Raw genomic sequence first — 16,888 nt, 5'->3', positions numbered from 1 at the left:
GCTCAGTGAGCTCTCCATCCTTGAAATTGACTACTCTCCCCTCTCTTCCTGCTCTTGCTTCTCCTCTGAAGCCTTCTGTGACTGTGCTGATCTCATGGTTCTTTTGAAATTCTTATAGCATTTAGTCCATACTACACAGTTTACCTTATTTGATATATGTCTATCTTGCCTCTCTAGCTAAATTGTAATAATCTTGATGGCAAGGACCAGGCGATACTAAATCCCATGTGATATTAGGTCTGGCAGAGGGCAGCATAATAATAATGCTTTTGCATCTGTCTAGTTCTTAATAATTTACCAAGCATTTTCACAAAAGTGTCTTCTAATGTTGGAAAGGGTTGTATGTTAATCTCACTGTACAGATGAGGAAATTGATTCACTGTCCCTTACCGTATGTTGCGTTCTGTTGGTTGTGATGTAGGAGCAAGAGCTCGTCCTTTGCTATTTTTTATTTATTTATTTTTTTAATATCTTTATTGGAGTATAATTGCTTTACAATGGTGTGTTAGTTTCTGCTTTATAACAAAGTGAATCAGCTATACAAATACATATATCCCCATGTCTCCTCCCTCTTGCGTCTCCCTCCCACCCTCCCTATTCTTTGGTGTTTTTGAATCTTTGTAAAACATTGTAGAAGGTGGCCAGTCAGTGTCAATCAGCAGGGCAACAGCCTAACAATTAGCCAAAACCTGGAGAATGTCAGCGGTTTTTACTTTAAAACTTTCTTGCTTTGTTTCTCGTTGGTCCTTTTGGCCTATGTCTTTATGGCAATATATAAAGCTGGTTTTAAATATCAAATGTCTTTTTCCCCAGTGTTGACTGAGTCTGAAAAATGTATTTGTGTTTCAATATTAGGTGTGTTTCCCTGTGACACGTTTGCTCCTGCAGCTGTTGTTCCTCAGGGGTGGCCTGTGGAAGCTCCAAACCCTCCACATTCAGAATCCTTCATTTCCCCTGAGGCCATTACACAGCCTACAGCAGGTACATTATTAGGATCCCTGTTTATCACTTAATAGTTACAGTATCAATAATCAATATAAAGCATCAGACATTTTTGAGCCTTGTGCAGCAGTATAGTTAGGTAAAATTTTCACAGCTGTCACAGATGTTTTTAAACTTAAATTACTGATTTCAAAGCTGGAGGAATTAAGTTGTAGTTGAAATACAACACTTAGGGCCAATGGGCAAAGACAATCCATTCTCTGTAATTCAGGGCAGATTTAGAACTCTGGGGGGTTTTCTTGATGTCCCACAGCTTCCCTTTCTGACACTAATTGTGTACCTGTGTTGATTTTTTGGACCTGTGTTTTTTTCTCTCCTTTGCCTTTCCCCCTCCACTGTTTGTTCTGCCAGTATTCTATTCTTCTAAGTATTAGGACTGTCGAAGAGTAGGCACAAATGCATTAAGTGGACAGCTTTTTAGTTATGTTTAGGATGTTATGGTCACAAAAGCCAGATACTCTTGTGCCCTAAGAAAGTTAGTTTTGAATGAAGAGCTATGAGCAGACAATGATGGATCCTAAATGTCCAATTTATTTCCCTTAGAGCCTGCTAAGGAGGTAGAAATGGCATCAGCAGAAGAGAGAGCACCAACAAAAGCAATGGAAATGGTGATGGGACTGAAGGCTGCTAACATGGCACCATCTCGAGAATCAGAGATGGTCCTGGCCAAGGATGTGGCACCAGCCACAGAAACAGAGGTGGCATTGGATAAAGACACGGAACCACCTACCGAACCAGATGTGGCCCTGGCCAAGGACATGGAATCATCCATCGAATCAGATATGGCCTTAGTCAAGGACGTGGTACTACCGCTAGAAACAGAGGCAACCCCAGTTAAGGACAATGTATTGCCCACAGAAACAGATGTGTCTTTGGCCAAGGACATGGTACTGCCCACAGAAACAGAGGTAACCCCAGCCAAGGACATACTACTATTCAAAGAAACAGAGAGGACACCACCTGTAAAAATGGATTTGGCCCCAGCTGAGGGCATGGTACCACCTACAGACCGAGAGGTGGCCCCACCCAAGGGTGTAGCATCACTTTCAGAAATAGAGGTGCCACTGGATGAGGACGTTGTGTCATCCACAGAAATATCCTCAGCCAAGGAGGTAGCCCTGTCCTCAGAAACAGAGGTGGCCCTTACTGGGGATATGGTACTACCCCCAGAAACAGAGGTGGCCCTAGTCAAGGACATGGTTGCACCTCCAGAAACAGAAGTCACCCCAGTCAAGGACATGGCTCCACCCCCAGAAGTAGAGATGGCCCTGAGCAAGGACGTGGCTCCACCTCAAGAAACAGAGGTGGCCCTGGGCAAGGACGTGGTTTCATCTCCAGAAACAGAGATGGTCCTGGGCAAGAATGTGGCTCTACCCCTACAAACGGAGGTGACCCTGGCCAACAATGTGGCTCCAGCCAAGGATGTTGCAGCATCCTCAGAAGCAGAGGTGGCACCAGTTCCTGTTAAGGACATGGAAACTGCACGGACACAGGAAGAAACAAGTGAGGATTCCCAGTTAGAATCTCTCCAGGATGAAGGACAGTCAGCTGTACCTCCTCTCATGATATCAGCAGGTATGGGCTTACGCTTACTTGCAGTATTTGTCTACAAGGGTGTAGTCTCCAGAAGGGTAAGGGACAAACGTCATGCCAGGTAAAATAAAGACAGTCACACTGTACTTCGCCAGTCTAAACACATTCCTGCTCCCCTAAACAGTTCTTTCTTACCTTTGCCCTCCTCCAACCGCCAACACCTTCTCCATCCTTGTTCTCTGCTCATCTTCCTGTTTTTCTTATAGATGATTGAAGCAATAAAAGAGAACATTCACAAACTTCCACTCGCTCCTCTACCTAACTACTTGTATCTTTATCCGTAGACTCTGCCTTCCCTGCTGTTGCCATCAGCAAACAGTCCCTGCTCCTAGTCATGAGGGGCAGCATCTTTGTCTTGCACTAGATCCCGTCTTCTCTTGTCTACTTACACACATTGCCCTGGCCATTCTCTTTTCTTGCCTCTCACCATGTTTTTCCCCCTTTACATTGGATCATTCCCACCACCGTAAAAACATTTGTTATTTTTCCCTTCTTTTTAAAAAAAAACCCAACCCTCCCAACTCCCCCTTCCCTCCCCATTCCAACTGCCACTCCATTTCTCTCCTGCCCTCATAGGAGCGTCCCTCATTCCTCAAAAACTGTGTCCATTTCCAATTTCTGGAAGGTGGAGAAGTAGCTGAAATGGTGCTTCTCTGAAACCTGTGTGGTTTTTACTTTTACCTTTAGAAGCAGTCACAGCCATGGGCCAAAAGCACAACTTGCCAACAGATGAGGATTCTGTGTCAGAGGAACTAGAGCAAAAGAAACCGTTCAGTAGTCAACCTTCTGAACTTCCTTCAGAGACCTCAGGTATGTCAGGAAAACAAAGTGGCCTGTTTGAAAACGCTTAAACTGGGAAAAATGGGGAGATGGTGGAAGACATTGTTCCTGGTTATAAGGTGGTGATCAGCAGGACAGTTTACGAAGTCAGCTCTCTTTCTTAAACAGATTTCAGTGAGCTTTACACATTTTTGATGGTAAGCCAGAAGCACGTGCACGTGATTATCAACTTAGTGATTCTCTGCCTCCTTTTCTGTGATTGTGGTGAGATCGTGAACTTCAGGGCAGGGACCAAGATTTGCTACACTTGGAATCTCTACTGCTTTGAACACTGTCTGGCACCAAGTGGGAGCTAAATAAATGTATGATTTTTAAAATGTTGTTTTAGTGACTCAACATATCATTAAAGATTTCTCAAGTCCTTATTGTGTATACACCATGCTAAGGCACACAGATACTTAGGCCTGGGTCCTGGTCCTTTCCCAGCCTGGATGGTGAGAGAAGTTCCCAGGCATGAACTCTGAAACCAAAGATTTATATAATAATTGAATTAAATAGTATTAGAGATGGCACCAAATAGCTGCTGATTAATTGCCAAGTTAAATGTTATAAATGCTGTGGGTTGCTAAAGCCTAGCAATTTTTCAGGAAAAACAATAATTGGCCTGAGGTATTAAGTAAAGGGTAGGATTTGGAGGACATTGGAGGGATAAAGATAAGGACAAAAGTCACTATTTGAATATTTTAATATTCTGTGAGGTCATTTATTGCATCAAACTTGCCAAGAGTTGTCCTAGACCTGCTCTCACCGGGTCTCTTTCCAGGATCTTGGATCCATACTGCATTCATTGACTTAGAGGCAGGAGGTTGGACTAATTGACTTCCTGAAACTTTTCCAAGGGTGCTCATCCTAATTGTTTTAACTCATTATCCTATACTTGGCATTATGTATATATCTCTGTCTTTTGGGAAATACCTTTAGCAACAGAACATTGAAATCTAGCACATTTGTGTTTTAAAGTAGGAGGCTCTGGTTCTGAAATAATGTGACTTGTTCTCTGGACAAAATACTAATTCAGTATCTTTTCTTTTTCTCTTTCTTTTTTTTTTTAAAAGTAGTATAATTCTGTCCTTCTGGTCTGTTTAACAAGTAATCGGTATAATACTGATAAGTAATTAGTATAATATTGGTGACAGACTCTTAGAATTGTAAAATCATACATATTTCATTCAATCAGTTAATCAATGTCACCAAAAAGGAGCTTACCATCTTGTTACTATCCTGGGAATTATGTACCTATTAAAAATAATAACATATAAATAAGTATCAGAGGAGATTTATAGGCAGTAGGTGCTTATTATACAGATTAGAAGATCACTGTTTGAATTTCTTTTATCAAGTTTTGAATATTTTGTAAATACATTTTGTAAAAAAAAGTCTTTACCCAAGATGATGATCTTTGATTTTTGTTAAATATTTACTAATCCCAGTTAAGAGTGAGAAATGTTTTGGAAAAAAACTGTTTTCCTAAATGAATCAGTATGTGGGTTGGTGAAAATAGACTACTTAAATGAGTCACTAAATGGACACTTTCTTAAAGAAACAATAACAAGGGGTTTTCTGTTTGGAATTTTGGCCAACTTCATGTATTGCAGGTACCCTTCCCACACAAGCCAAAAAAGCGTGCAGACCCAGTGATCGCAGGTCCGCCTGGCCCGCCCGGCCCAGGCTTGCCAGGGTCCCTCCTGAGCTGCTGGGAGGCTCTTCTCCACAGAAGACTCTTGATCCTGGGCTGGGCCCCTGCCCTTTGTCTGAGTTGGGTTGGGTTTCTGGTTCGTCTTCCTGTGGTGAGCCTGGGAACCAGAGGAAAACTATTCATGGTGACTTCCTTGAACCCCAGAGGGATCTTGGCAGGGAGTCCTGGGATATAGAAAGAACACCAATGATGATGAAGAAAAAAAAGAAGAAACCAAAGCAAAAGAGATACTCTCAGCCCCGGGCTGGGGGACCTTGGGATGATGACAATGCAGATGAGCCTAAAGGTCATCCCTCTGCCACTGACCCACAAAAGTCAGGTGTTCCCCCCAGCCAGCCTACCACTGTGGGCACAGAACATGGACTGGTATCCAGAGAAAACTTGAAAAAGGGATGTGAAATTGATTCCAGAGCAGCCAAACTGGTAGCTGAGAACTTTGTCTCCGAGGGTCTCAGCATTCCTTTGTGTCCTTTGGAAGAACCCCCGAAAACTGCAGTAAATTCTCAGCCCAAACTGAGAGTAGAGGCAGAGGTGAGAGGTAACAAGTCAGCACCACAGAGCCAAGACAAGAAATTGCTGCAGCAAGATGAGTGCAAACCACAACCTGCACCCTACCTCGAGACTCCTGTGGATAAAATCCAGACAGTAGGCTCCCTCAATCTGAAAGGACCCCTGACAGAAGTTTTTTCACACAAAGTAGAAATTCCTTTGGAGATCAGACCCAAAGAGGGTTGCTCTCCTGTCTTGGACCAAGAGGCTGAGGGTAGAGTTTCAAAACCCAAAGCAGCAAAAGAACTGCCTAATTCCATACCCACTTTGACAGCAGGTAATCCATTAGTAAGTAGTCTAAAAGAAGGGAGTGATGAAAGTAAAATGACTAAATTGCAGAATGACAAACAGAAAGAGTTTTCTGAGGGAGCTGAAGAGGTTAAAGAACTAAAAAAGGAAAGTATTCCCAAGGAAAGACAGGAGAACAGCATCTTTGCTTCTGAGCAGCCACAGGACACGGTGTTAGCTCAGGTTCCTGGACTAGGGAATGAACCATTTAAGAGAATGGCAGGTGATGGCAAAAGCAGGAAGGGAAAGGGAAGTTCTGGGAAGATGAGAGCAAGTTCTGGGAAGGTGAGAGCAAGGTCTGAGCTGCTGTGGCTTGCGGACAGCCAGAAGGACAGCAGAGCTGTTCTTGTGCCAAGTGAGCCAGCGCCTAAAATGGAAAGAATGGATAAAAGCGAGGAGCTGGGGCTGGGTTCTTCAGAGCAACCAGGGACCGTGGCTGAGCTCACTGAGGCAGTGGTGATGCGGGACCCTAAGGAGATGACTGACCTGAGGGTGGCAGGCACCTTGCAGGTGTTGATTCCTTTGGGAAATGGGTCAGGCATGATTCAGACTTCCGGTGCTAGAACAGAAGGAGGAGCTGTAGCCATAGGCATGCGTGTCGGCAACCAGAGCGAGGAGGAAAAATGTCCTTGGATGGATCATGAGGCAGCTCCCTGGATTTCTGAAAAGCCTACAAAAAGAGGCAGTGAAGACAAAAACAAAAAGTTTAAAAATAGTTATTCCACACAGCCTGCTAGAATGGAGAGGAAGGAAGAAATCCTCAACCCACCTTTTGTAGGGAAGCGTGGGAATATTGGTAGTACTCCCCATCAAAACAGAGAATTAGAACTTACTTTCCCCATAAATCATGACCCTTTGTTCTCACGTATATCAGATACACCCACAGTGGAAGGAGTTGACCAAAACGGTAGAAATGTTGAGGTTAATTCTTCTAAGCTTGGGGCTCTTGGCAGGAACAAAACAAGCGCAGGCAAGGATTTTGCTGTTACTGAACCAGCTACCAAGGTGACAGATGTGAGCTGCCAAGACCAAATCCAGGGGGCAGGATTTGTTCCTTCAGTACCGTCTGAGGAGAATAAGACAGATGTGGCCAAGAGACATACTGCAGTTGCTGACAAACCAAATAAAAGGAGTAATGATGGAAAAAGCAAAAAGGTTAAAAATAGTTTCCCTGAGAAGCACATTCTGGAGAATAAGATAGATGCAACAAAAATACATGTTCCCATGGAAACCATAGGGGACCACAGAATTGAAGGAATGGGCTATGTGGATGAAAATAGAAATATTACATTTACCTGCCCTAGAACACCACCAGGGTTGATGAATAAGACAGTCCCCCTAGAGGCTCAGGAATCAGCAGCCTGTGAAAAACTGCCCCCTTCTACTTTTCAAGTAGTAAAGGAAAGTGATTCATTTCCAGACACCTTGGCAGAAAGCGGGCAAGAGACAGCTCCAGCCCAGATTTCCAAATTATTAGAGGTAGATAATTGCAGCAAAGTTGGAGTCCCAGATGAAGAAAGACCCAAGGCTCCCTGTGCTGTTATGCCCTCTACGAGCACAGGAGGAGTTGCCCTAACTCTGACAGCAGCCATAGAAACAGTTAATAACCATGGAGTTAGCTGTCTTCAGAATAAAGGTGAGCTTGCTGGTCCCATGAAAAACGAAGCAGGGATAGACGGAGGGCATGTGATAGGAGAATCTGAGTCAGTGCCCAGTGGTGCATCAAAGCACTCAGTAGAGAAAACCACAGAGCCAGCAGGGGGCCACCTTCTTTCTGGCGTGCTCATAGAAGAACAAAGCCTGGCAGGTGGGGTCAGAGTCCTAGAAGCATGTGCAGATAGCAGTAATTTTCCAACATGTCCAGTAAACAAACAGAAAGAGTCTGAGGAAGGTTCTGCTCCAGTTCCAATTCTTGACCTAATGGGAGACAAAGCACAAAAGCCCAGTTTCTGTGAGGACCAACGTGCTGAAAATAGAGATTCCCAGGGCCCAGATAGTTTGAATAAGGAGGTAGATACGACTCTTTTGCCACCAGAAAGTGAAAAGGATAAATTGGAAGAAATCAGTCTGGATTCTGAAAGCAGAGAAATGGCATGTGTTTCCTTGGCACCACCAGAACTCCAGTCAGGTGTCTTAGATGGCAAAGTTGAAGTGACTCCTTCAAGTGTGGTAGATGAGTTAGTAGTGACTGCTTCCAAGGCTCTTCAACTCCCAGAACCCAAAGACAAGATCTTGGAGGCACCTGAGAAAATGACAGAAAAATCTGAACGGAAGGCACTGGGACAAGGGAAGAAGGAAGATAAAAGCAGAGCGGCAGAACCCATGAAAGGCTACATGAGACCCACCAAGTCCCGAGGACTCACTCCACTTTTACCAAAATCTACAGTCCAGGAACGAGAGCGATCCAAGCAACTCAAGTTCAGTGGTATGAACCTGCCGTGGGGAAATGTGTGTGCTTGTGGCTTTTGGTCAGCATCAGAAAGGCAAAGAGCTTGTGCTTTGGTTCCATCCAGACTCTAATCATTCTTGTTAACCATTGGTTTGTTGGCATGTAGACCTGTAACTGCTAATTATGTGTTTTCTGCAGCGAAGGCATGCCTTGTGTCCAGCTTGGGAGGCTGGTGACTTGGTTGCATGCCTTTTTACCCAGCACTGAACCTTGACTTTCAGGGGAAGTTGAATTTCAAACAATAAATTGTTTAGCAGAAAGCCTATCACCATCCACGATATTCTTAAATTAAAAAAAAAAAAAAGTGTGCCTCCTATGTGTAAAGTTTACAGCCGAATTTTAATCATATCATTATTTTGTATAAGGATTCACAAGAGGAAAGAAAACATTTCATGTCCAGCTGTGTGTGTGGGATTTTTTTTTTTTCCAGTATACATATGTAACTTGTGCTGGTGGGACTAAATATCCAAATTGCTTTTGGATTGAGTGAAAATGAACCCCTTATGGTAGCCTCCACCCAGATTGGTAAGCACAGACTTTATTTGTGTTTCTAGAAGTGGGAAATGATCTCTCAGTGATGCAGCTCTATCTTTTAGCAGTTTGTTGCTTACAGCCATTGGCCCACAGTTTCACAGGGGTTAGAGTTTGGACATAGCCTATGTCCATGAAACATAGTCCATATCCATGGGCAAGTCTGTAAAACTTGCCCATATAGGATTCCTCATAATTTTGCCCTTTTTGCCTCTAATCAGTGAAGTAATTGAGAGGAGACTGAGAAGATGATGATTCCTTTAAGATTTAGAAATGTTAAGGGTTTTTTTTTCCCCTGAAAAGTATACATCTAATCATGGCCTTTGAGGTTGTTCACAGCCTGCAAATGATGCTATTACTTAATCACTGTTTCCCAGCTTGCATGATGCAGCTACTAACTCCAGAAATGAAAAAACACTGGTTGGCCTTGGTGTAGCCAGTTAGGCTTTTGGAGAGGCTTCATCATGAGATGGTGTTCTGCATGGTATGGACTTGTTTTGGGTAAAGCTTGTGCTATGCATGAATATGTACCCGGTAAGGAACGTGTGTCGTGTGAGTAGAGAATGCTAGAAGCTATTATTTGCATAAGACATTCTGATCTTTTCCGTTTTTATCTTCCATTAGCTACCCTGTTGCCAAGGCAGAAAATGATGTTGTATGTAAAGTGCTTTCCAGCTTTCATTAAGATTCCCAGCCCTCTCTCCAGTTCATTAGTTTCAGGTTCTAGACCAGTTCTTTGGTTTCAGTGGTAATTAAAGGATAACATGTAAGTTTTCTGAAACTTAGGCATCTCTTTTAGCTCAGTATTACTGAAAAATGTAGGAAGAGGATTTATTCTGATTCTTGAGGAGGCAAGCCAGGTGCTGTAGAACTTTTGGGCTCCTACCTTGACCAGGCCACCCTCAGCGACATGTGTTAGGAGTAGCCTTGTAGAGTGGCTGAGGAGGGAGTGATGTATGTTGGACAAAATATCTTCTCTAAATTCTATCACACCCCTTCCCTAAGAACAATCTATACTTTTTTTATTTTGGTAGGTAAAATTATAATTTTCAAAAATTAACTTTTGAATAGGTTAATACATTCACATGGTAGAACGGGATATGCAGTAAAATGTAAGTCTGCCTCCCTCTGTTAACCCCCATCCACATTTCCCTCTCCAGCAACCAGTGTTAACAATGTCTTACACGTCCTTTCAGACAATTTACGCATAGAGAATCAATGATATATATATTTCCTGATTTTATAAAAGTGAGACATATCATGCATACTGATGTGTACCTTGATTTGTAAACCTAGTTATTTTAGAGCTTTTTACAAATCAGTACAAAGAAAGGGGCCTCAGTCTTTTTAAATAGCTGTATAGTATTTCACTGTATGGAGATACCCTAATGTATTTTACCACTTCTTTATTGATGGATGTTCAGGTGTTTTCCTTTTTTTTTTCCTATTAGAAGCAAGGTGCGTAAACTAATCTTGTATATACAGAATGTCATACTTACGTACATACATACTTATACAAATACATCTGTATAATAAAAAGGGGCTCTGGGTTAGAACCTCTGATTTGAAGAATATATGTTTATCTTTTTGATAGGTGTTGCCAAATTGTTCCTCATAGGGGCACAGAGATGCACCAGAACTATACTCCCACCCTGAGCATAGACCAGTACCTATTTCCCTGTACTTTCTCCTACTAGTGTGGTTTTTCTTTTTTGTTGAGGTGTGCCAATCTAATAGGTAAAAAATTATTACTTGGTATAAATGTATTTTGTGTTTTACTTCTTAAATGACTTCCTTTATTATCCAGTTTATAAAAGCCATCCCTGCTCTGAGTTTATAAAAATGTTTTAAATTTTTCACATTTTTAATCTTTGATCAGTCTAGAATTTGCTTATTTGTTTCTGTGTGTGTGTGTGTGTGTGTGTGTATTTTGTTTATGAAATATGCGATATGATTACTTGGTTGTCTCACTATATTTGTATATTGTCTCCCTCTGAAATGCCACCTTTGTCATGCTCTAAGTAACACAATGTGGCTTAATAATATATTTTAATATCTAATAGGTCTAGCCCCACATGTCACCCTATTTTTCAGAGTCTTCTTGACTATTCTTGCTTGTTTATTATTTTATATAAACTTGACAATTGGCTCATAGGTTTGTGGGGGAAAAATCCAGTCAGTCTTGTTCTTGAAATCACGTTAAATATAGATTACCCTAGGGAGAGTTGTTGCATATGTTGAGTTTTTCTGTCCAACATGTAATACATGCCATATTCAGTAACATCACATGTTCAGGTTTACGTGTCTTAGTCCCTCGCTGGTGCTTTCTTTGTGCAGATCTTGTATATTTCTTCTCTTTTCTTTGGCCTCACGGCTTGTGGGGTCTTAGTTGCCTGACTAGGGATTGAACCCCCGCCCTCGGCAGTGAAAGTGTGGAGTCCTAACCACTGGACTGCCAGGGAATTCCCAAGATCTTGTATGTTTCTAATAATGCTTATTCAGAGATGTTCAGAAAGCAGGCGAATGTGCAGATGCAGAGCTTTAGGCAAGCCTGGGCTCTGAGGCAGGGGACTGAGTGGAATGGGGAGTGCCTGGATTTGTGATAGGGAACTAGGCAGGGTAACCCCTTATGGGTTCATATGGGTTCTGATGTTTCATGCATGCCTGGTAATAGACCTGGCCTTGGTAAATTTTATTTTTGTTCCTCACTTCGAATCATTCATGTTAACCCTCCTGTGGTCGGATGGTGTTACCCATGGTTTTCAGTGTTCGGACAGTAAAGATATTATTAGTGGTGTCCATAAAAATAATAGCATCTGCCACCTATCGAGTGAATACTAAGCGTCTAGTTGTCTGTAGATAGGTAGGTGGATAGTCGTGTACACACACACACACACACACACACACACACACACACAACAGTACTTTGAAGCATTCTCTCCATTTTACACGTGAGGAAATGGAGGCTCTCCATGTTAAAGTCACACTGATAGTGAAGTGGCAGAAATAGAATTTAAACCCAAGTCTTTCTGACTCTAAGGCCCATGCTTTCCTCATTCTTGCCTCAGAGGAACCTTCCAGACGTTTTCGATGATTAATAATTATATTTAAAAAATTTTAATATCCAAGCTCTATAACTAAGCACTTTTCTAGTTGGAAAATGGAGACACATTGTGAGGACATAAACTAATCAGAGGCTAATTTAGGATTAGAATCTAGGTCTTTTAAGTCTGTCTAGCATTTTATTCTCTAGGCAGAGACTGTGTTTGATTTATTCCTGTGTTCTCTCTACCACCCAGCTTAGAGCTTTACTGTATATGATGTCTAATGACAGTTTTAAAATTATAATTGAGTTACCTTTTGCTACGCTTATCTTCTTTGGAAGTAGGGAAAGTGAATATACTGCTAAAGCCTCTTTCAGCTTAATGATTCCTCTCCTGTTATTTTTTTCGTGTCTAAAGTTTAGGGAAACTTTAGCAGAAGGTTTCTTCACATATTATGCATATTGTTCTAAGTAAGGAACATTGAGATACTTCAGGAAATCTGAGCTCAACTTGTCCGAAAAGGACTTCTTTTGGGACCGTGTATTTTGTGCAGGGAAGAGCAAGGTTGAAAGGGCGATCCTTACTGGACTCTGGTATATGCGATGGCTCCACAGTAGTCGCTCCCCTGGAAGGAAGCCAAGGAGAGCTGTGAGTGGCAGTGTACTTGGCATGTTGTTCTGTGAGAGGGACAGTTATCATGGGTCTCCATAAATAGGCCCTTCCCTTTGCCACAGTGAGAGCCATTTCTCCCTTTATCTGGCTTCATTTCTTCTTCTTCAGTTTTCTTGAGCCCATCAACAGTCTTCCAACAGCTGGGAATATCAGTTTATGGTGGGAAATTCTTTTGGTGTGAAACTTGGAGTAATTTATAAACCTCAAATCCTAACAGTTTCAAGGCCCTTGTACATAAATAAAATATGCTCAGCAGATGAAAAAATCATTTGTAATCTTAGAGCTCACTACAGTCTTACAACTGGAGAAGTGCCCATTTGGTAATATCTTTTTTTAAAAATTTTATTTATTTATTTTTGGCTGCGTTGGGTCTTCGTTGCTACGCACGGGCTTTTTCTAGTTGGGGTGAGCAGGGGCTACTCTTAGTTGCGGTGCGTGGGCTTCTCATTGCGGTGGCTTCTCTTCTTGTGGAGCTCGGGCTCTAGGCGCGTGGGCTCTAGAGCGCAGGCTCCGTAGTTATGGTGCTTGGGCTTAGTTGTTCCACAGCATGTGGGATCTTCCCGGACCAGGGCTCAAACCCGTGTCCCCTGCATTGGTAGGCGGATTCTTACCCACTGCGCCACATCTTAAATGTAGTGCCATTTGTGAAGTTTCCTAATTGCTTTCTTCCCACTTACCCTCTCATTCTCTGGCTTGTTTTCTTCTTACTAGCTGTATATTAATGAAATTTATTGGGAGAGTCTATATGTTCAGTAACTAAAAACAGTTATTGTTTATTGAAACTTACTATACGCTCAGCACTCTCTTAAACTCTTAACCCTCAAAAAGTTCTGTGCTACTGTTCACCTTATTTGAGCCAGAGCATCTAAATGTTCTGTGAAACAAGTCCAGCAAATATTGGTTGTTCTACTTTAAAAGGAATTTCTTCCCCTCACGCTCCCTCACTTTTACCCTCTGGCTGACAGCACTGGAAGAATAAGAAAGCAAATGCAACTTGCTTCTTACTTTTGGTGTTGCAGAAATTTTTACTCCTTTAAAATATGAAGTGGACAGTAAAGGGGACGTCCATGCGTATTTTTACCTGTGACATTGAGTAGGTCATCTCAGCTGTGAGCAGATTGAAATTGCTAGTTTTTAAACTGTTCAGCAACGATGTAATTTGTATAAGTTTAGGGAAAAAGCTGATTGTCATATAAACGTTTTCTGTTGCTGTGCAGATAGTGAACACTCAACATGATTTGGATTTTTTAGTATTTAGTTCATTCATTCATTCAGCAAACACCAGGTAACATTATTCCCACATTCTAAGGGTAGATCAAGAAGCCACAGCTTTTACTCCTCAAGGATTCCAAAGTGGGGAGATAAACACATAAACAGATAATTTTACTCTAGTGAGAGAAGTTCTATAATAGAAAGATGAGCTATATGCCATGGGAATACAGAGCAGAAAGTAAGTCCTCTTAGGAGAGCAAAAGAAAGCTTACTGGAGGAGGTGACATTTGATGGGTCTGGAAGTTTGAAGAGCTGATAAGCAGGGTAAGGCATTCTAGGGGATAGACTGCATAGAGGCATAGTGAAGTGCAAGTGCATGGAATATTTGAGGACTAGCAAACATTTGGGTGTGACTGGTATATACATCATGTGGGCAGCAGGGAGAAACATTCTGAGACAAGACTGGGGAGAAAAGAAGTTAAGCTCTTCAAGGGTCCTGAGAGTCGTGTGTACCTCCATGAGCAGAGGATCTTAAACTTTACCCTGGAGGTAATTGGTGGAGGGAGTTGGGTTTTACCTAGTTTCCTTGCATGAATCTCTTATCTTTTTCAGGGAGGCTATGCTAGGCTCAGTATTCAAAAGACCTGGAATTTCCAAGTTGTACTTCTTGGGGGACTTTTCATCTGTAAGCATTTCAATGCTTTTGCCTGTTAAATGACAAAAATAATGCAATTTAGTAATGAATGTGATGTCCTTTACTTAAGGGAGAACAATCCATGGATTAGGGGAGTACAGCGGACAACAGTGGACCGCTCTTACCGAGGGATTCTGGGCAAGAGCGAGTTTTATAGAGCGTTATAAGCGGCAACTGGGGGAAATAGGGCATGACTGGCTAGGAGGTCTGGGGTTTCCTTATAAGGCTAACAGGTCCAATTTTCTAGGGCAAGGTGAGCTAGGTGAAGCTGAGTCGAAGGACTGTTTGGTGTGTTTTAGGTTTCCTTGACAGTGAGGTGCTTTCCTTGACAGTGAAGTGCAGGCTGACTTAGATTTAGATTTGTGGGCCAAGCCACTGGGGCGGCCTCCATTTTGTGGGTCCTGGTAAATGAATTACCTTTATCAAGGGTCACATAAGTCAGATTACTAGCTTCAGTTTTTTCATTCTGTCTGCCTCCCAACTTTTGAAAGTTAATCAGGAAGAATCACGATTTTCTTGAGTTAAACATGTACTAAGAAATTTTTCTAAGATTTAGTAGAATATGGTTTTGAAATGTTTTTGCATACATGTATATTTATATATAAACAAACATCATTTTCTTCCAGGTAAGAAACTAGATTGCAGCTTCACAGTCTTCAGCTTTTATTAGTAGAGTGTCATCCATCATTGTAATCAGTAAACTTATCGACTTTCATTGTAATGATAATTTATTAGAAATTGTTTCCTGGAGACAGTAACGGGGAACATTTGGTCAATCTGGAAAGTAGCTTTGTTGCCTTGGTAACTGAAAGAATGCAGAGAAACCAGTTGTGGAGCGTATCAAAACCAAGGCCCTGAACAGGTTGAGTACTAGCTCAAGGCACAAGGCAAAAACAGAAACATCTGCCAGTGCATCTGCTGAGATCAGAGACCTGCAAGCTGTGCCAGAGCCCTTGGAAGCTTGACAAATTGTTATACAGTCTGATAAAAGAGAGGTCGCCTTCTGACCAGACACATGGGAGTCCATGCACTTTCCTCAGACTCAGACGGAATGGAACTTAAAAACCTTCAGACCAAAGGACATTCCAAATCAGCACCTGTCTACATGAGTTTAACGATGGGAGAGATGAGGTCAAATGATAGAAGTCCGTGAAAGGAATCCGTCCATTCCTCCTTGAGCAGAACTTTTTTGAGAGCCTACTTAAGCACTGTATCAAGCACTGTGCTGGGCACCTGCATAGCAGAGGTGGACAGGTCTTATTCCTGCCTTCTAGAAGCTTCCAGGAAAGGCACATACAGAGAAGATTATGGTGTAGTTTCCAAATCCTAAGAAGAAGTAGAACAAGTATAGTTCTGTGTAAACATTAAGGATTCAGTTTAGGAGTTGGGGGTCTAGGAGACTTTACAGAGGAGGTGACATTTCTGTGAGTTCTGAATGAGTAGAAGCAGAACCCAGAGGCAAGGAATTCTAGTGGCAACTGAGTCTAGTAAGTCTTCAGGTTCTTAAGTACATTTCTTTTTACCTGGGCACGCTCAACTTTCTAAGACTTCATGTAAGTTCCTCATCTGCCAACTTGATAAAATATCACAGTGAGGGGGGTGGGGTGGGGGGGTTGAGTTCCTTGATGCACCTCTCTCCCGTGGGTGAATGTGCATTCCTGAGTGAGATTGTGTTTGTAATTCTGAATTGGACTAGGGCACTGACAGGGTCATCCTCAGGTTTTACTAATTATTCTGTACTAAATTTTTCTCATTGTTTGCCATCCAGGTAGCAGTCACCTCATTGGGGAGAAATAAACACATTAATTCTTGTTCCGTGTGATCTCTTCCTTGGTACGTGTTGCAAAGCAATAGTGTAATCAGACTATAAACCACTCTGTCCCCTCCCCTCTGTAAAAGCCTCTGGATCTCCATGTTTTCTTAGTGAAGCAGGAGGACCTGCTTGCCCACTCAGAAGCAGCAGTGAAGGGATGCTCACAGTGCTGAGCACTGTAACAGGACACCAACATAAATGTAAGTCCACTTGAGAATGGAAAATAGTAGCAGACAATTGCTAAGGAACAAAGACACACCTTCCTCATTCTTTGAAAGCCAGAATTTGACCATGTTTTATCACCAAGCCTTTATATACCCAAGACTCATCTCTTATTTTTTCCCATTACTAATTAGAATCATCACCCTCCTGGCACCACCTTCATTTTTCATTTTATTATACATCCTTCCTTGCTCTTCCTTGGTGAGAGCTTTGCTGAAGAGTAAGGTGACCCTAGTTTCTTGCTAATGAACCTTCATTGTGCTTTCGCATGTATTGCTGCTAA

The 16,888-nt window shown here is 42.1% G+C and overlaps 1 protein-coding gene across 7 annotated transcripts in view; it reads left to right on the top strand.

Annotated features, from left to right (window-relative positions):
- Positions 1–16,888, top strand: part of MAP4 (microtubule associated protein 4) — a 167,884-nt gene that overhangs the window by 117,176 nt on the left and 33,820 nt on the right. For 3 of the 7 annotated variants that reach the window (XM_029244327.1, XM_029244326.1, XM_029244324.1), the window contains exons 6-8: positions 856–981; positions 1,546–2,577; positions 3,283–3,405. In XM_029244327.1, the coding sequence (XP_029100160.1) occupies positions 856–981; positions 1,546–2,577; positions 3,283–3,405 (1,281 nt within the window). Of the gene's footprint in view, positions 1–855; positions 982–1,545; positions 2,578–3,282; positions 3,406–5,030; positions 9,177–16,888 lie in introns of those variants that run through there. The other 4 variants (XM_029244322.1, XM_029244320.1, XM_029244325.1 and 1 more) reach the window with 4 other exon arrangements.

The sequence above is a fragment of the Monodon monoceros genome, unplaced genomic scaffold (assembly GCF_005190385.1).
Source record: "Monodon monoceros isolate NGI ecotype Baffin Bay Population unplaced genomic scaffold, NGI_Narwhal_1 Super_Scaffold_3, whole genome shotgun sequence".
Lineage (NCBI taxonomy): Eukaryota > Metazoa > Chordata > Mammalia > Artiodactyla > Monodontidae > Monodon > Monodon monoceros.
The sequence above is the reverse complement of the archived record's forward strand: the minus strand, read 5'-3'. Positions and strand labels throughout refer to the sequence as shown.